This window comes from Buteo buteo, chromosome 1, assembly GCF_964188355.1.
Source record: "Buteo buteo chromosome 1, bButBut1.hap1.1, whole genome shotgun sequence".
NCBI lineage: Eukaryota > Metazoa > Chordata > Aves > Accipitriformes > Accipitridae > Buteo > Buteo buteo.
In genome coordinates, this window is record NC_134171.1 from 20,579,885 (window position 1) to 20,599,494 (window position 19,610).

General features: G+C 41.9%; 2 protein-coding genes across 4 annotated transcripts in view; one reads left to right on the forward strand and one right to left on the reverse strand.

Moving 5' to 3' along the window:
* Nucleotides 1-18,743, reverse strand: part of SEL1L3 (SEL1L family member 3) — a 36,977-nt gene extending 18,234 nt beyond the window's left edge. Inside the window, exons 1-12 of one of the 2 annotated variants that reach the window (XM_075024057.1) lie at nucleotides 18,549-18,672; nucleotides 14,702-14,804; nucleotides 13,749-14,316; nucleotides 12,059-12,185; nucleotides 9,093-9,214; nucleotides 7,573-7,688; nucleotides 5,924-5,979; nucleotides 4,806-4,938; nucleotides 4,080-4,212; nucleotides 3,190-3,336; nucleotides 2,557-2,768; nucleotides 824-1,003 (exon numbers count right to left, since the gene is read on the reverse strand). In XM_075024057.1, coding sequence (XP_074880158.1) covers nucleotides 824-1,003; nucleotides 2,557-2,768; nucleotides 3,190-3,336; nucleotides 4,080-4,212; nucleotides 4,806-4,938; nucleotides 5,924-5,979; nucleotides 7,573-7,688; nucleotides 9,093-9,214; nucleotides 12,059-12,185; nucleotides 13,749-14,316; nucleotides 14,702-14,707 — 1,800 coding nt within the window. In that variant the 5' untranslated portion in view covers nucleotides 14,708-14,804; nucleotides 18,549-18,672. Of the gene's footprint in view, nucleotides 1-823; nucleotides 1,004-2,556; nucleotides 2,769-3,189; nucleotides 3,337-4,079; nucleotides 4,213-4,805; nucleotides 4,939-5,923; nucleotides 5,980-7,572; nucleotides 7,689-9,092; nucleotides 9,215-12,058; nucleotides 12,186-13,748; nucleotides 14,317-14,701; nucleotides 14,805-18,548 lie in introns of both variants that reach the window. The other variant, XM_075024046.1, reaches the window with a different exon arrangement.
* Nucleotides 18,744-18,947: 204 nt separating this feature from the next.
* The window catches only part of SMIM20 (small integral membrane protein 20), a 35,457-nt gene continuing 34,794 nt past the window's right edge, over nucleotides 18,948-19,610 (forward strand). Inside the window, exon 1 of one of the 2 annotated variants that reach the window (XM_075024079.1) lies at nucleotides 18,948-19,517. In XM_075024079.1, the coding sequence (XP_074880180.1) occupies nucleotides 19,409-19,517 (109 nt within the window). In that variant the 5' untranslated portion in view covers nucleotides 18,948-19,408. The remainder of the gene's footprint in view (nucleotides 19,518-19,610) is intronic. The other variant, XM_075024071.1, reaches the window with a different exon arrangement.

The window sequence follows — 19,610 nt, forward strand, 5'->3', positions numbered from 1 at the left end:
TGGCAAAGAAGTGCTTTTAAGCCTTTTAAGGCTTTTTAGTTTCTATAGAAATCTCTCTTAAAAGATAAAAAAAGGCTGGCAGAAAGCTTGATGAAAACCTGCCCTACAGAACTCTTATCTAGGTGGCTGTCTGCTGATTTTTGGTTCTTCAGCAATCAAAATCTCTCTATTTTTTGTACAATAATCATTATTTCTGAAAAGCCAGGATCTTAGTACTGGCCTACCTTGAGTATTCTTTCAAGATAAAGTTGTGTTCCCTCCTGTTTAGCAGCTCGTTCTAAAATCATTTCACTGTAACTTTATCTCAACAGATAGCTATTTAACAGACAACTCTTTACATTTGATTATAGAGAAGGTATAAGTATGGAGAGGACAATTCGTCTTTTACACGAACTTCGTGATGTTAGGCTACTGAAACAGCAGATGAGTTGCTTAATAAACACATCCAATTATACTAATAATTAAAAATCTGAATGAGGCCCAAGAATAAGACTTAGACTTTACTGAAAGACAGGCATGTGGACAATTCTGAGGATTTGAGCCTAGCTTTGATTTGATTTCCCCCTCACTAAGAAACAGAGTAATGATACCTACATATAATTTGGGGGATTTTGTAACAATCATAGAATCATAGAATGGTTTGGGTTCGAAGGGACCTTTAAAGATCATTTAATCCAACACCCCTGCCATGGGCAGGGACATCAATCAGATGAGTTAATATTTGTAAATCAAGACAAAAATGTTCTGGCCACATAATTAATATTAATATATGAAAAGTCATTTGCACAGAAAACAAATTCAAATACACTTTAAACTCTTTTACCTGTTCCCCTTTTATAGTGTGTTGATCCAACGATGTCTTTATTGCAATATTACTGTAATAAGCATATGACAGCTCCAAATCAAGTGGATAGTTATTAATGCCTTGGTAATGTTTATAGCCAAGATTCATCACAGCAAGTCTCTCATTCCCCTGAGCGCCAACCAAACTATACAACAGCCCCTGGCAAAAATCAACAGACATAAACAAGAGTGAATTCACTGCACATCTCACAAGTTTAGCACTTCAGTGGAGGTTTACAGGGAACAGAGCGTTCAAACTGGTAGCTGATATACTAGCTGTACCATGTAAACACAGTTACAAGATCAAGCACAGCCCTAAAGCAGTTAAAATGGCTTCTATATGTACAGAAATACTTGAAAGAAAAACTAGACTCTCTAAATACTTATCAAGCATTGCTCTTATTCTGCTACCACTAAGTGTGCAGCAATTTTTTAATGCCACTTTATTGTAGTGTAATTATACTCTGACACTTTTTATACTCAGCAGTGACTTAACTAGTCTTACTGATGTCAACTGGAGTTTTCACACTGAATTCAGTGGAAACATAAGGAACTTAACAAACAGCACTTGAAAATCTTACCCTAAGGATATGACAGGACTAGAAGGATGGGACTTGAGGCTGACAAGGTTTCAGCACAAAACTCCCTTGAGATACACGTTAATTGGTGGTAGAAATAGTCTAGGTACTGCACGTTTGCCAAAACCATTTTCAGCACTACTATTATTTTTCACATGCACAGTAATAAAAACAGTGATATCCCATCTGCGCTGGATATTAAATTATTTCCTATGCTATCTGACGCAGATCCAATAATGAAATTACTTAGCCTCCACAATTAGCACTAGGTATACTCCATAATTAGGGTATAAAAAGGGCTCCTGTCTAAGGTTTCTTGTGTTAGAGAAACTGAAGTGAGCTTGGCCTTGGGGGTTCTTCTGATTTAGTATCCTGTAACCACATTAGGCAGATCTGCTATTCTTTATGACCATTTTATATTAAACTATTATATCACAATTAAATATCTGTTGGCAATTTCAGTATAGCCCTCTTCCAGTGATATATAAACACCTCACCTTTATTTGACCTTGCAATGGAATCGCATGGAATCATTTCAGTTATTTGCGACCTGCCTAAAAGGTCAGGAGTTCACATACTCTGCAGCTGCTCAGCTGAAGCATGGTCAGATTCTTCCAAAAGAAAACTGTTCTACTTTGGTTACCTTTAATCATTTGACCATAATATACTCAGGGCCACATTTTTGCACACTGCAAAATGGGACTTCTTTCCTGACTGTACTATGCAACCTTTCCACTTTAGGAGATTTGCCTGATATAAGACTTTTTTCATACCCATCTACAAATGACTGTGGGTGACTCAAGGGTTATTACCTCATCCTACTTTCTCAGTGACTGGAAAAAGCAGTATGTTCCATGCTGTTCACTTTACCACCATTTTTAGGTCTTACTGAATCATTGATTTCCTTGTTCTGGATGAGCAGGATAAAGATTCCCACTATCAGGACTTCATAAAGATGTCACTGCCATCAGGCTATTTAGGAGAAGCTGTATTGGGGAATCCCTTCAACAACAGCCTGGATCTGGAGGCCATTTCACATTATTAAATTTAATTGATCATAAATTCATCCTGTTTCTAAATTGCCTTTAAAGGTAATTAATTTCACAGACATAACCAAACATATTAAATATACTACCTTTGTACGATCCACAGACACACCGAGCCCTGTTTCGAATATAACTGCAAGGAAATAGGAAGCCTTATGGTATCCACAACAACTGGAATCCACCAAGAGAGGGACAGAGGAGCCCATATTGTTGAGGCCATCAGCGCTGGACAAACCCTTTGCAACCTTCTCAAATATCCTCCGTCCAACTTCTAGAACTGTGTCACTTCCATTTTCTAACACTAAAAATAAAACATAGGATGCACAGCTATTGCAAGAGTTAAAATTAGGAACCAATTTCTCCTCCTTAATTTAATGGGACTAAGACAGATTCTGTTATTTCTCATGCTGAATGGTAGTCTCAATGCAGACAACCAAAATTCCTAGAGATACAAGGTACTATTGAATAGGAAGGGTGAATAAAAATCCGAAAGACCATCTCAAAGTAGCTAACCACTAAAAACATAAGGATATCTCTACTTCCTTCTACATAATAAGCCGTCCTTCATTTGCAGCACAACATATAAGCCATATAACACTCCTTTACTAAGTTAGCTGATATGAAAAAAAGATGTATTAAGCAAGAACTGAAGTCAAAGCATACTAACTTACATGATATATATTGTGGCATTATTTAAGAACAATAAAATAAAATATGATTACCATCTGGAGCACTGAAATCCATCTCTTGTAAGAGTTTGAACAAAGTGTGGTACTTTTCCCTGAGCTCTTTTCCCCACATGAAGGCATCACATTTGGATTTTTCTCCATATTTGTAAATCAACTCCAAATAATAGTTTTCATAGTAACCTAGAGAAAAAACATATTTAAGGCATGAGAGCTGACCTGGCTGATTTTTAAAAAAGCTTCTGGTAGAAAAAAAGATGTTTCTAGGGTAAACTAAAAATTCATGGACAAGATGAGCATAACTTAACACAAAGTAGTGCTAAAAACTCACAGAGCTAGCACAGGCCACTTACAAATACATAAAATTTCTTCTACTCTCTTCCAGACTCTGGTCACAATGCATGCAATCAAATTCTAATTGGAAACATAAGCTAGTTTTCAGCACACATCTAAGATATGTTACTCTTCTTTCACTAAAGCGGTTGCTTTGGTATAAAGCTTCAATTAACTGCACATTAGGCAACTGTGGCAGAGACATTCTACCAAACCCCACCCATTTTTGGGAAAAGGCTTAAAATATATGTGCCTTTAGGGTCACTTGGGAATGAAACGGAAGAAAGGCATTGAATAGCTTACATGTAAGCTTGAAAGTGTTTCTTTGTCCCTTTATGCACCTGTCTTATTAGAGAAGAAATATCAAGAACATGATTTAAGTTTGTATTCCATGGCACAAAAGTCTTCGCAGGGACAAACCCACAGTTTTAGCTACCAGTAACAAGGCTAAACTCTTCAAATTGCCTTTTTTCTTATTATGGCTGAATTTAAGTTTACTTTTGATGATTGTTATCCAGATTCTGGTAAAAGGAAAGAAAACAGGTGTCCAAAGATGACAGTTTAAAATTTGTATCTCATAGATCAACACTTACAATTTCTTAGTGCTTTTTCGCCTTGCCTTACAATATATCTGTACTCATAAACTATTTCTTGAATGTCCATACATCTCTCGTAGTAGAGTTCAATTTGTTCCGCTGTTTCTTTGTCATGGAGAGGGTTAGAAATCTATAAAAAGGCAAGTGATGGATAAATGGCATCTGCAGTATCTGTTGTCTATGCTTGGCTAAAAAGAAGTGTTGTAGGCAAATAACAAAAGGAAACAGACTGTTTACTACAATCAGCTTATCTGGCACATCATGTTAATGTGCCAGATGACCTGATGCTGGCCACAAAAGACTATGACTTTAAACCAGTGGCCATAATCCAAGAAACCATGGATGAACTTCCAAAATTGACCAAGCCTATGTGACTTCTACCACCAATTTCAACAAAACCATAAATTAATCAAATGCGTTCAATACTGTATCATCAAAAACTCTGTGAAACATAGCAATACTGAAAATAAGTCCTTCCTTAAATATAGATTTAGGAACATTGCTTTACGTACTCACTTCTAGAAGTCTTATCTTATAGCATTTGAAGTAGTAACTAACATTCCTAGATTTCAACAGAAAATGATCATATTTTGGTTATATATTCCCAACTATTATGCTTCATAGGAAGTTTATCACTTGGTAAGAACTTCAGTTAAAAAACCATAAAATACAGACATAGCTGGCTGCTAATCTTTAAACACTTCCAATACTGCTTTTGTTCACCTGTTCTGTTTCCAACACGTTGAGACGGTAGTATTTCACAGGTCCAAAGAATGCTTCAATACCATTTACATATCCACTGCCTCCAAGAACAAAGTATCCAGCAGTGTCATCGTAATAGAAATCTTCCCTAAAACTTGAGAACATGAAAGAGAAGTAAGATGGCTATCAAGAGGTACTAAGAAAGAAAAAAAGAAATTTGTACCTCAGAATTTCCGCAACTGACAGCCTTAAACTCATTGCCAGTATCTTTTTCTTTTCTAATCTGTTTACTCTCAAAATCTACTCTGCAATTTAGTGTGATAAATTCTGGAGTAAATTTAACAAAACCCTTGTCTGCAAACATATTAAACCAGCAGGGTGTTTTATTTTTCTGACCTGCAGGTATCTTCTGGTGTTTTATGCATCATTACACAACCTCAAAGATTTCAGTTCCACCTCTCCCTTGCACTTTTCTAAAATTGGCATATGAAAATTTAAGTTATCTGTCTCTTATGGTTACTATCTACAAATTTACAATTTCTGGTTTGTAAACCATAGCGGAGAAGGAACAACACTGAAGTCTGCCATGCAATTTACTGTTATAGTATCCAAATTAAAAGTTTTTTATTTAATTATTTGCAAAAGAAGGAGTGAATCTTAAATTACAGTGAAAGAGAACAATTAAAGATCCATTTTTAAAAATTACTCAGTTGCTTAGAATAAAGGATAGAGCAAGAATATTTTGGTAGAAATTTTGCTCTCTACCTAAGCAAAGCAGATAGCAATTTCACCTGTGAAATCCTAGCTCTCTCTCAGCAAAAGCAAAACTTCCCTTGACTTCAGTAAGGCCAAGATTTCATTTGAAGACTGATCCTAATGCCACTGACTTTCAGACTCTAGTACTAAATCATGCAGCATGTTAACTCAACTAGCTCATGGCATTAACAAAACTATTCAGCTCATGCTCAATCTAAGCACAGTAATGCAAACTGTTTTTGAAAGCAGAGAGTGGACAAAGACCACAGACATTTTGAAAATCATTTGGAATCTCAGTTACAAACTTGTGCTCTCCTTCTCCCATTTTCCATATGTGAACACATACACAAATACTACTCAACAAAGGGAAAAACGCTGCTTACGTAAAAGACTGATGATGATGTCTTTTCAAATTCTTCCCAACAGTGCTTACTTCTACCTAAAAGAACACAAAATATTAATTACAATAAATAAAATATTACAAGGTATATTTATTAAGCCATTTCAACACATAGTTCAGAAGATTACAGCTGCAGCTTGTTGCATCTCCTCTGCACTAAAGAGGATAGCGTCACGTATCCGATGTATGTCAGAAGAATATAACGGAAAGCATTGGCACTGATCTGTCCTGGCCAACCACGAGCAACGAAAAATAGCAAAAATAGCACAGATGTTGCCCACTTCAGCTATCATTCCTGTGTTCTGTTACAAGACATCGGTACTTTGCTGAAGCATTTATTCTTCCAAAGTGTGAAAGCCTGTTTTGCTTTTATATAGCAGAGATGCTAAATGAAAAGAATATTGATCTCCTCAAGAAATTGTAGCTTACAGGTAAGGAATGGTCATAAAGCTAATGTAACTGGCCATGATTTTAAAAAATCTCAGTTCAGCTCCTACTGCTACAGGAGATGTACTTTCGGTAGACTTGCAGTGCCAGAATGGTTAAAAGAATTCAGATGCCCAAGAGGAAGACAAAATAAGATTTTTCTACATGTTCGTATTGTAAAAAGTTGCCTAAGGACTCACAAAACAACCCTGCAAAATTTTCTCAAGTGCCTAGGTATTTTTAGGGATTCATCTGCATCTTCAGATGCTCTTAAAATCTGGCTCTTAATTTTTTGATGCCTCAATTTCCCAACTTTCCCTAATTTATATAGTTTGTCTCAGATCATGCTGGACTAAATGTATCTAAATCAATGGAAATGAAATAATCATAGAATCATTTATGTTGGAAAAGACCTTTAAGATCATCGAGTGCAACTGTAAACCTAACACTGCCAAGTCCACCACTAAACGATGTCCCTAAGTGCCACAGTTGAGAAATGGAAGACTAAGCTTTTCATTATTTTCACACCCTAATATCTTAATAGCTGAAGGTTCAGACAAGAACTTGGGCATTTTCAGAGCTGCTTTTGGAAGGTTTTGTGAAAAAACAACTGTGATTTGTTAAAATGTAAATTATGTATTTAATCTACTACAGAGAGATACTGCAATATTCTTCTGTCTTTTAATGGTAGTCAATCCGATGCCACTTCATCAAATACGCAAAACTTGGGAACTGCACATGCCTCCTGTTAGCTAACACATCCAGGCAAGAGGCATGCTACTGTACAGAAGCAGAGACACTTAAATTTTCATATCAGAATAGTAAAAACACCTAAGCCTCCAAGTGCAAAGTCCCTCAGAACTATTTACACCATGTAACTTAAAGTACCTAGATATGGTATCTATGCCAAGAGTCGTGGTTGCCTGTACAGTCAATAAAGTCTCTGGAGAGCAACTCTGCACCAAGATAGCCACTGAATACACAGTAATTCTAGGCTCTTATCTTAAGCATCTAAGTTGATTCCCAAAGTCAGACGGCCTGGACACCCCCAGACAATTTCTATTTTTAGATTTTTCATTCTTTTGCTATGTGAGCATGTACAAATTACAGTATTTCTCTCAGTCTCACCTATTAAGGGGTTTGTCAGAGGCATAATCAAATTAGACAAATCTCAGCCTTGATCCTGTAATTCAGTAGCACGCATACCTGTCCACCCTTAAAAGAGAGATCCAGTCGAAACCACTGCTTCAGAGGAAGGCTAAAGCTAGTTTTCACTGCAAGGTCATCTCCTCTCATGAGATGCATCTGAATATGTACATAACCTGACAGAGCAACAAAGGAAGAAAAAGGAAATAAGCACAACAGAAATATCAACATATGGGCTTCCTAATGTATTATTCACAGTGATCCTCTCTTCTTCATCTTCTTCATCACCAGCAGAGATCTGGGCACTCGCCAAGCCATACATCAGCTCTTGCAGAATCCCAGGGAAATGTGCTCCACATTTCAGTTACATGTCTCGCATCCTAATGTCCAGGCTCCCACATGAAACCATAGACTCAGAAACAACTGTCTGAGGGATAAACACACCTAACACAAGGCAAACAGGGAGGGTGCCAGAGCTGGTCTCAAACAACAGAAAGGAGACATGACTTGCAGCAAACAGCAGAGGGGGACAGCAGGCAATGGTATCTACTCAACACTCAACTGCTAGCATGTAAGAGTGCCATGATCAAATACAAGATGCCTCTACCCTCCACTACTCGACCTGCAGAAGCTAGACTCATGGTCTGAGCTCTTAAGATCAGAACAGGCTATTACGATAATCTAGTCTAACACTGAAGATAAAACTGGCCCTAAAACCTCTCCAAGCAAATCTCATATCAAGCTGCTAACTTCCAGCTGAGCTGCCATTTTTGTTTGTTCTTCAAAGAAAAGCATCCAGTTTATAATGGATAGATTTAATTATCTACATCGGTTACAAGACAGAGAAAATGGAAATAGCAAAAATAACAAGAGAGGAAAACATTAGTTGTGAAACTTGCAAAGAAGGGGAAAAAATGTAATGTCTTATGAGAAAGCCAGGTGTGCACTTTTAAAACTCTGCATACTTACTTCCTCTGTGACCCTGCCAGCCAGCCCCCAGCTGCTGAATTTCATTCTCTATCAGAGGCTGGAGACGTCTTCTGGCAGAATGTTCCTCTACTGCAAGTGTTGCTAGACTCAGACAGTGCTACCTCTTAACTTTTTTTTGAATCAGGGAAATAGACAGTGCTTCTTGAACACTGCAATATAGGCAAGACCTTGAATCATTTGGACTTTTTCTGAGGCTATTTCAAATTTTCAAAAATTTTCATGTGCTATGTATATAAGAATTGAGAACAATATTAAAACAATACTTCAATACTAAGAACAAAGGTTATTCATTGAGATAAGACTGTTTAATCCCAGTGTATGTTCCTGACGTGTAAGTTCAGTATATTCTCCTGACAAAGCAGACATTTTCTGAAGTTAGCCAAGACTAGATGCTACACAATTACTTCTCAGTTTTACCCTATTAATTTAGTAGCTACTTTCCTATTTAGACACTATAGTTAAAAAGAAGCATTTTCCAAGGGATCAGTTTCAAAAATAGGTCTGATAGTATATTTATAAATGTTATTCCTAGGCACAGATCTATAAAGGCTATATTAGACCCCTTCTAGGCCGTGAATAATATCCCTTACCTTCCTCATTTAGAAATACAGCAGGAGTACTATACATTTCTTTCGGATCAATAAAATAGAGTATACCACACAGATCCTTTTCACAGTGATGGTGTAAATATAGCCAGATTGAAACGGTGAACCTGCATGAGCAAAAATAAACAAGAAAATCCAATCCTGATGAGAAATCTCCCTATATAATTTGAAAAGCATGCATTTCACTTTAATTTAGCAAACCTGTTTCACACATGTAATCTTCAGAACAGAACACATCCTCTGCACTGAAAACCTTCAGAGCAACAGTACTTAAGACTCTTGGATCTGTGTTCTCCTTTTAACCACGCACTTTTGTGGTAACAACATGAGAGGAGAGTAAGGGAGTGTTATCTGAATCAACTCCAGAATGCTGGGTCAGAGCTACTGCCAGATCCCACATCAATAGGGAACTGAAAACACGACCGAGACAACTTGGAGCCAACCTCCCACTTGCAGGCTACAGTACAAAATCCCCAAATGCGTGGTCTTGCAATCTTGACTGTGGAAGCCAGTAAAAACTAAGCTCTGTCTTCTATACTAAATGCCAACTGTGAAAATGTGCTTGGGAGAAGCAGTTAAAAATGAATCCAGCCTCTGGGTAGTACAGATAGGTATGAATAGCTGTCACAGAGCTATCACAGGCTAAATAAAGGTAGAGCCTGTGCAAACTATAGAGCAGTGCAAAATAAAAAACTGAAGACCTGACACCACCATCTACTTAGAAATTTCTGCACAAAGCTGGCTGAGGCACTAAAAGCAGCATTTATACCACAGTATCTAATTTTAAGGAGTTCCTCTGTGCCAGACTAAATCTGCTTCAGTGCTCTTAAACAGAAACTTGGCCGCTTATTTCCATAACATTCCATAGCAGTTAGGCCAATTCTGAACGCCTTTGAAAACCGCACCTCCAATGTACAACCCAGCAAAGCATTATGATTATTATCATCTCTGATAAAGAAGTTCTCTTTTCTTAGTGACTTTCAGAAGGAGGTATTATTTGGTTTTTTTTTATTTCTATAATTAAGAAAAAAATGCCAGTATTTTTTATAATACTTTAGAATTGCGTCAGCTTGCCTTATTTCTCCCTCAAGAAGTTGCTGAACATAGAGTACCTTGTATCTATTCCTAAACTAAAGCAATATAGATCTGAAGGCCTGCTCTCCTGCTTCAAAATATATGCAAGGGTGGTGAAGTTTTCCCTAACAGAGTCCATACTTTAAATACCTAATAATACCATATCCTTCCAGAGATGGTATATGGGTGAGGTAGAAGGCTTTGTAAATCACAGTCACTTGTTTATTGATTGTTACAACCTACAGGCAAACGTTGTGCTTCCAGAAATACTGCTTATGTTTATATATCGCTCTTTGCATCTTTCATCTCTGGTAACATAGAAAACTTAAATGCCGCAGTCTCCATTTAATCCTTGATTGCCAGTCTGAGCACATAACTGTTCTAGACAAATTTTTTGGGGCAGAGTTTGGGACAGTGCTGACTCATTTCACATCCCCCATTGCTGCAGAATGCCGTACTGCGTGAGTGGTCCCTTACAGTCCCAGCCCATCCTTGCTGCAGGCTGTCCACTGGTAGCTACCTCAAATGACAGCTGTCTATCTCCAGTCCTCTTTCCTTACAAATCCCTGACTGAAGTCAAACAAGTAACTTCAGTTAGATCCATCTGCTTCTGTTGGCCTTTAGGTGCAGCGGCGAACCACTGCTCACATACGGAGAGCTGAAGGAAAACTCTTCCTCTTCTTAACAGAGCTACCCCAGGCTGTCACGCAACTGCAACACACAGGCAATGCTTTATGTTAACGCTGGAGACACCACCCGAAGGCAAGAGAGGGTGGAACTGCATGGAGCAGGTAAAGAGCTGCATAAATTCATGCCATATATTCTCAACCAGAGCCTGAGCGCCTCAGTGTCAGAAGAAGAATGCAACCGTGCTGGTAAGCAAAGGGCAGCAGGCTGTGCAAACCAGGCTGTCATCCATCCTGAAGAGGCCAGGAGCTAAAAATTGCTCTGTACTTGTGACTTCAGAGCTATAGTTTGAGGGCTAGTAATTCGTATGCAACCTATGCTATCTGGCAAGTCTTCCTTAGCACTCTTCTTGTGGTCACAGGCCAAACACAAACCAGCAGGCAAGTTCCAGTTCCTGTGACCATTTCCTATTTCTGTAATAACGTTGCCAGGGTAACAGCATCTGGTGGAAGAGAGATATATTTATATATCTCTCCATATACCTTTTCCTCTAAAGTTGCAAAGTATGACTGAAGAGTTGTGACAGTTTTGGGAAAGGGGAGAAGAGTAGAGAAAGATGATCTTCCCAGAGTGATTCCTCTGTAACTAAAGAGTGTGCAGGGGCTAAATGGTTTTACTCCTGTCCAACTAGGAGAGTCTACACAGCGATGGTGGAAGGAAATAGTGCAAGCTCAAGCTGGAAGACTTATCTAGGCAGGGGACTCTATCACTAAGGGCACGTCAGCTGCAAAATAAACTAGAGTGTGAACTTAGAGGGAAAAAGCTGCTCCTCACTGCTTGCCCTTGCAAGAAACCCTACTCTGCACTTGGTTGAAATGCAGATCTCTTTGTAATGCAGAAAACCACAAGGTAGCTAGCTAGTCATGAGACAGCAGTCTGATCACAACAGCACATAACAGCTAACTTACCCTCCTAACTGCACCTAACCAGCTCAGTTACACCTACTATTGGTATCTCTTACACAGCACTGCACTAACATGAGCTGTAAGTATCTTTCTGAGGTTCAGCTTAATCCTCTCTAAAACTGAAATCAGAGAACAGAAGGAACTGCTGGCTAGTTTCCTTTTGAGCCTTTTCGCAAATTAGAAGGCAGTATTCCTTTAATTTGTGGTATAGCCTAAGAGTTCTAGTACACTCTACAGCCTTCAATCATCATTTATAGTCCGCTTCAATTATTAGCCTATACTTACATGGGATAATCAATCTGATGTTGTCTGACTGTCTCAAGTTCTCTGTTTTCAAATTGTTCAAATTTCTTCACGATTCCTGTTTTCTCCCCACTGGAAGCATATATAAAGTTGAGAATCTGGACACCATCTGCAAAATACAATCTTTCTTAATCTGCCAGGCAACAAGCATTGATAACTAATTAATTAGCTCACACTGGTACAGTCAAACATTTGAATCACACAACAGATTAAAAATTAACACAAACTTTCAATAAGTCCTTAAACACAAGTTTACTTGCTGTTATTAAATACATAACAGTCTTGGACCAAATAACCCATGGAAATTGAAATGGAGTCTACTTCCAGCTGGTATTAGAAGCAGGGAAAGAACAAACTAATTTAAATCTGAGATATTTAAAGAACCAGTTAGCAAGGAAGAAATCTTCATTTATGTTATTCGCTTAAATTTCATTGTATCTTTGGTTATGCTTATGTGACATTACTCCACAGCTCTTGGACTTGCTCTCCATATTCAGCTCTCCAGTTTATACTGTATGTATGGATAGATACCAATTCTGTTCTGAACTGATATGCATAATCCTGTAATAAATCTGATAAAGCTCCCCCTGCTAAGAAACAGGAAAAAGATCAAGGCCATGACGTGTCATCAGCTTTTTTAGAAAAACCCCAGAAACAAAACAAAATGAAAACCAAAAAAACCCAAACCCCAAGCAATTTGTTACAAGCTTATTTTAAAAAATAAATTTGAATGTTATTTCCTCCTATTTCTTACCATTTTCATCTATAATATAATTAGATAACACATAAAATATTTCACACCATTGTGTGAAATTCAGAAAGCCCTGAAGGAAGCAACATCACCACTTCCCTGTTCATCTTCAGAGCATTTACATGCCAACGTCATGAAATAAATGACACAAATACCATTATGGGATTTTCTAGGAGACAACCCTTTAGAAGCAAATAATGTTTTTCTTTTTAGGTTCTGCTTTGAATATATATTAAGAACAAAAAGAACTGTCAGCAGGTAAAGGTAGAGATAGGCAGACAGAAAAAAAATTAGAACAGGGAAAAATTCTAGAAAGCAGAGTTGTGAGTTTCAATAATTTATACAGTTGGCAAGACACAATTTTTTATTTAAAACTATTAATTTTTAAAACAAAAGTGCTTGTCCATAATGGTTTTGGGGAAAAAAAAAAAAAGAAGTACTATAAAGTTTACTGCACTATAAAGACTTAAAAATATGTTTCTGAGTGTGTGGCTATCATCTTAAGGAGAAGTAGACTACATGTGGGAGAATTATGTATGAAAGAACTGCAGGATGGACCCTGAAAATAACACAGTAAGGGACTGAACAACTCTTTCTGAAGACAAAGGAATGATGTTCACCAAACCCAGTGGGTTTTAAACAAAGTTGTTTGAATACACTCAGGAAACAGAAAGCCATGCTGCTACAAATCTCCAGGCTGGCTGTGATGAAACAAGCCAGCTCTGAAGGACATGATGGCTTCAGTCATTTGCAACCCTAACCCCACAGTTACGAAGCTTACATATTGAACAATATTTGCCAAGTAAATCATTCTACGTAACATTTGCTATTTACTAAAGGTATGCACTTTTAAACAGCTTACCAAAGATGTTATTTGGGTCCCATCAGTTTCCTTGGGGAAAAAAGTGACATTATACCTACCACTTTCATGAGGGCACTGAGGTATCCTGTTTGCCTGGAGCATCCACAAATAGTCAGCACCCCACTGAAGACAAACTTTGTGGTCCTTATATGGGCGTTCAAAAGGTGGAACTGCTTCTAAAAAAGTGTAATTCTTGGCAACTGCATCCTGGTAGTCTTCATTCTGCTCAACATCATAGCTGCTAACTGATTTGTGACTAAGCCATGCATATAATATCACACTGTGCACTATTATTGAGTTTCTGATGATATAATCATCTCTGTAAACCATGATACTCGGAAATTTCAAATGTACTTGTCGAGTTCTGCTAACATAAAGGTTCTTCTCATCCTTCCATCTCCTTCTATACACTGGTACACCAGTCCTGAACTCGGAGGAAGCTACTGCTTCCAAGTTGATGATACAAGGCTTAGAACATAAATACTGAACTGAAACCTCAGAATTGTTAAGAACTTTCTTTTCTAAAACGTTTAAATGAATAAAGTCCACATAATCCATGTTTTGTTCAAACTGTGGAGTAACTGCCGTTGTCCGTAACGTCTCCTTTCCAAATGATGGTGCAAAATTCTGGAAAAAAAACCCCAAACACAAAACATGTTAACCGGAGGATCTAAGTTTACATGATTTACTAAAATACTTGCAGGAATAACAGAACAGTGCACAAGCAGAAGGTCTATATACCATACTCGAACTCCAAAATACCAGGATTCTTTCACACAGCAAGTAGATGCAGATTACTGAAGAGCAACCATCAAGGTTTTAAGGGTAACTCCCCTACATTAAGCTCTCAAAGTTACACATGCTTCTACAAACAAACCGTATTTACAGGGTGTATTGTATCCTTCGCCCCTTCCGCAAGTGGAATCCGGTCTAAGATACTGACTTACACGTCATGCTATTTACACATGCTCCTAGGATCGATCAGGCCTAAAGAGTATATACTAAAACGTACCAGCATTTATTCATCATGTTGTTGTTCACTAGTACTGCCGCAGCCTGATGTTTCTGTATCTTCCTGTAAAGTTAGCTAATTGTGTTACCTCTTGGGAAGGTACCTGAAAGGCAGAGCAACAACTAAGGCAGCTCACAATGGTTTCCTGAACTAATGTTCATGAAGTATTTAAGAGCTTATTATTGAAATGTTCCTATCCTGAAGACAGACTTACAAATCTGAGGAGCAAGACCAGCAGGCAGCATTTGCTTAGCTTTTGCTCTCCACAACTATGTACATTATAATATACTTTGAGAGTGAGTGCTTGGACATACACCAGGATTATCCTCCATGCTGAAGTTCTTGTCTCTAAGGCTTCAAACAGCTTCTTTTCTTTCTGCTCTGCAGTCAGCGTCCGGCTTGATGCACTGCCAAGGATACTGAGGATTACTCTGCTCAGCGGGCCAGCCACCAGCACGGCGCTTCTGCCAGGTCCCCTGATCCGTTTAAAATATTCAGAATTGTCACTTAGGATTACCAGGGAAGCTGGTCAATAAGACTGCTTAAAATGAGAAGTTCTGTCTTGGGTGACTTCTAACTTTGCTAAGCTTAACAAATCGAACTTAAATTTATCTTGGATATCTATCTTGGATTGATGGCTTTCTCACTGTGATTCTCAAAATATTTAAAAGCTTTGGCCAAGTCATTAGTACCTTTCTAATTATTGGAATTATGTGCTGTGCACCTTGAGGACAAGACCTTGCCCACGAACCAATATGGGATCAGTGAAAGCCCCTAATGATAAACTATTTTGCTTTTTATTTCTTAAGAATACACTGACACTCCTTGAGAGCTACACTGAAAAAACATCAAGTCAGCAAAACCTGTGAAGGTGTAACTATTAGGAAAAGTCAGAACTTAAGTTCACCTATATTACTTCCTTGTTCCTATAGATGAGGATTTTTGACTTAACTATGTGACCAAATGCTATTTTTCCCCCGGATCCCTGCCTCCTTAAAGGCACAAAAGAGCTCTAGGCTTGCAAGTGGAACAGAACTGTGCATAGAGGACAATATTTACCACAAGATCTTGACTTTATTTAAGGTAGAAGCTGGAAGACATAACTGAATGAGGGAACTTTTGGATGAGAAAGCTGGATATTGCTAGCAGCTGGGTAATTCTAGATAACCAGATTTATTTAGTGTTCCTAGGTCTTTCTGAACTTGTCACTTAAACCACTTTCATCAAGAACAAGCGAGTGCTCCTTATCTTCTTATGTCAACAAGAGAAACTGGAAGCCAGATGTGCAGTGACGCTGAACACTCATAAACATGTGTATGCACACCAAGATACACACTTTGAACAAATAAAGTGCCATAAAAATGCGAAACACTCCACAATGTCAGTATCTAGGCTTTTTACAACAGGTAGTCTCTTCACAGTGACAGCCTTCCTCTCTGCCTCATTTCCCATTCTAGAAAAATGTTACTGAAGGGGCTAAAAAAGGAATAGCAATAGGAGGCTCGTGTCCATTGGCAAAGTTACCACCATATCATGTAATAACACACATGCACAAATACTGATATAAAAATTGACAAGAGAATGTTGACTTTAATACCAATTTGAGTATCTTTCAGAGCTTGACTTGGCAAAGATACTATTCTTTTACGTCTCCTACATAATTCTTCTTTGGTTATAGATACCTCTAAAAGCATTAAAAGCACATCACAGCAACCACAAATTATTCTAAATCTCTTCTACTTGATGGTTATCATTCATATTTCTTACATATTTTTTTTATCTTACAATTAAAAGTACTCGTAAACAGCTTAATCCTTGATATGGGGGCTGTGTCATGAGGAAGGTGGTAATATATTATGAAAGCAATGCCATGTGGTTATCGCAAAATGTAGAAGTCTAGCAGGTATACACTCCAAAGCGTTGTGGTACCACTGCGTGCTTACCACATACACACACTTACTGTCAAAATACACACAACCAGCTCTCAATTTTCTCAGGGGTTTATCCAATACAAAGATATGGGAGCTGGCCTCCAGCAAAGATGGCCTGGGTCTGGCACAGTTTGTTAGCAAAGATGGAGCAGTGTATGAATGTGGCCATCTGACTTCCAGTGAATGGCAGAAATTTTGTGGTGGGGATCCCAAGGTTGTAACGTCTGCAACCCAAAGCCAGTTCGGTGTAGAACAAGCTCCATGATGTTCCCAGACCACTTGAGCACGATGTACCATGACTGCTGATGCCTAAGGTTAGCTTCAACCGTGCTCGTCTTACTGCCTTTCCGTTAGTACCTATTCTGCTAAATGGCTCCCACAGAGTTACTCAAGAAACTTTTATTTGTATTCTTTGGTGCCTGGGCATTAGTTGAGACATGTGCTGAAAAAAATGCATGAAGCATGTTTGGGTCTGCTGTTATACCACACCTAACAAACCCTTCAGGAGGCTCATCCCGTAAGGAACACGGTGCAGAGACCCCTGAGCAACCCCGCACCGATGCAGCCGTGACAGAGACTGCAGACCGTAAACTCTTCCAGGCCACGGCTGAGTCTCTGTTACCACTTGGTTGCCTCTACACAGTGCTCCCCAGCACGCTGCATGGCACGTGTATTATCTAAAAGTTCCTACTCAGTGAGGAACCCTAGTTCTTCCCTCCCCATTATCTCAGACAAGGCAGAGTTAATTGTGCATCATCTCTGACTACAGAGCATGAGGATGAAAGGATTACACAATGAGCGCGATTATGAGATTTAAACATAAGAGTTTCCCAGCACAGTAAAGAGGCCAGCTACGCTGGATTCAAAACGTTACCATAAACTAGGCAGAGTGCAACAAGAAAGACACAGAGGCTTCATTGTGTGGGGCAAGCTAGCCACAAAAGCTGTAGAAGATTTTTTTCTTGATCTTTTTCTTAAAACCTGCTGAATCTGAAGGAGTTAGCCCAAGTCACCCCATCAGGTGTTGGGATAAAAATCACTGTGGGAGGCCATCACAACAATTGGTAGGAAAGTGAAAATTTTCAGTAGCGTAATATTACAGAAACGATGAGAAACTGCTCTTTCACTCACTGGAGTAAGATGTCAGCAGGACCCTCCCCCAGTTCACTCCCGCAGAAATTCCACATGACCCTGTGCAACTGCACCTGTTTGCACAAAGTCTGAAGATAACCGTAGTCCTTTACCTGCGAACACCTGCCACGTCACGCTAGATTTTAAGAGGTGTGAAAAGGAGACACGCCAAATCTGCTCCCAGTCAGCACCAATATCGTACAGGCGTACAAAGACTTCAACGGGGGGTTGTGTTCAGCAGCATAAAAGAGTAAAAAGTGGTTTAGCAGATGCCCCTGAAACGCAGTTTTTTCCGTAAGCCGGTGCGGCACCACACTCACACGTGCATCTGTAAGCAGACGCCAGAGGCAACCCGCCCCCACCCCCCCCTTCTTTAAAGCCCAGAAATTTAACGCCGCCTCGGACAGAAAGCTTTTTAGCACTTCCATTTAACGACCTGACGCTCCCCAGCTCGGCAAGGCAGCGTAACCCCGGGGGCTGGAGAGGGGGGCGCCGGGCCAGGCGCACAACGGGCGGGCTGCCTCCGAGAGGCGGCCGCGGCCCCCCCGCCCCCCCGCTCCGGCCCCCGGCCGGGGGCTGCGCCTCCCTCTCCGCCCTCCGCTCACCACCTGCGGCCCCGCACCGGCCCGGCCGAGCGCGGAGCACCGCCGCGAAGCCGCGGGGTGCCGGGCAGCCCCCGCCCGCGGGGCTCGGCGCTCACCCGGGGGCCGCCGCCCGGCCCGGGCCCTCACCGCGGCGGGCAGGGCCGGGGTCCGGGGGCAGGTGCGGGGCCGGCCGCCACTCACCGTGAGGAGGAGGAGGAGGAGCAGGAGCAGAGGGGGGCGGCGGCGGGGCACGGCGCGGGGCTCAGCCGGGGACCGCATAGCTGCCACGGGCGACGGCGCTGCCCAGCGCGGCCGGCCCCGCCGACGCGGATGCGGCAGATCCGGCTTCCTGGAGGAGGGGCCGCCGCCCGGGCAGGGCAAGGGCCGCGCCGGGCCCCGCAGGTGCGGAGGGGAGGGGAAGGCGCGGAGGGGCCGGGCCGGGCCGGGCCACGCCCGGAGCCCGAGAGCCCGAGGCGGGCTGCCGAGCCCGCCGGCCGTGCTGTGGGGCGCCCCGCAGCCCCCCGCGCACCCCGGTACAACAGGCACCGGGCGGCGTCCCGGGAGCGGCGGCACCCCGGCGCAGGGCCGCCTCCTCACCCCCCTCCCTCCCTCCCTCCCTCTCGGCGGCAGCGTCGCTCGGGGGCTCCGCGGTGGCTCCCCCCGCCCTCGTCCCCACCCTCACGGCTCGGCTCGGCGCTGCGCTGCCAGCAGCAGCTCCCCGGTGCCGCTGGCGGGCGACGCGCGGCCGCGGGGTGGCTTGAGGGCGGTGAGGCGGGGCGGCGCCTCCTCACAGCTGCGGCGAGCGCCGGGGCTGCCCGGGAGGCGCCGCCGTTCGCCCGCTCTAGGCGTGACACGACGAGGCGCGGCGGGCGCGTACCGGCGCCGTGGCCCGCCGCGCCGGAGGGGCGCCGGCACCCGCACCCGGCTGTGTCCCGCCGGCCCGCGCGGGGGCGCCGTCGGCCGCCGGGCCGGGAGTCCGCCGCCGGTGCCTCGCCGCCCCGCTTCCGGTGTGTGCCGGAAGCGGGAGCCGCATAGCTTCCGGGTTGCGGCCGCCGGCGGCGATGGCGGGGCTGTCGCGCACGCTCGGCATCTTCGGCGGCTTCGTGGCCGTGGTGGGGGCGGCCTTTTACCCCATCTACTTCCGGCCGCTGCTGCTGCCGGAGGAGTACAGTGAGTCCCTGCACGGGGCGGGAGGGGGGCGAGGCGGGCAGCGGGCCGGGGCCCGGGGCCCGGCCGTGAGCCGGTGTGTGCCCCGGCCGTGAG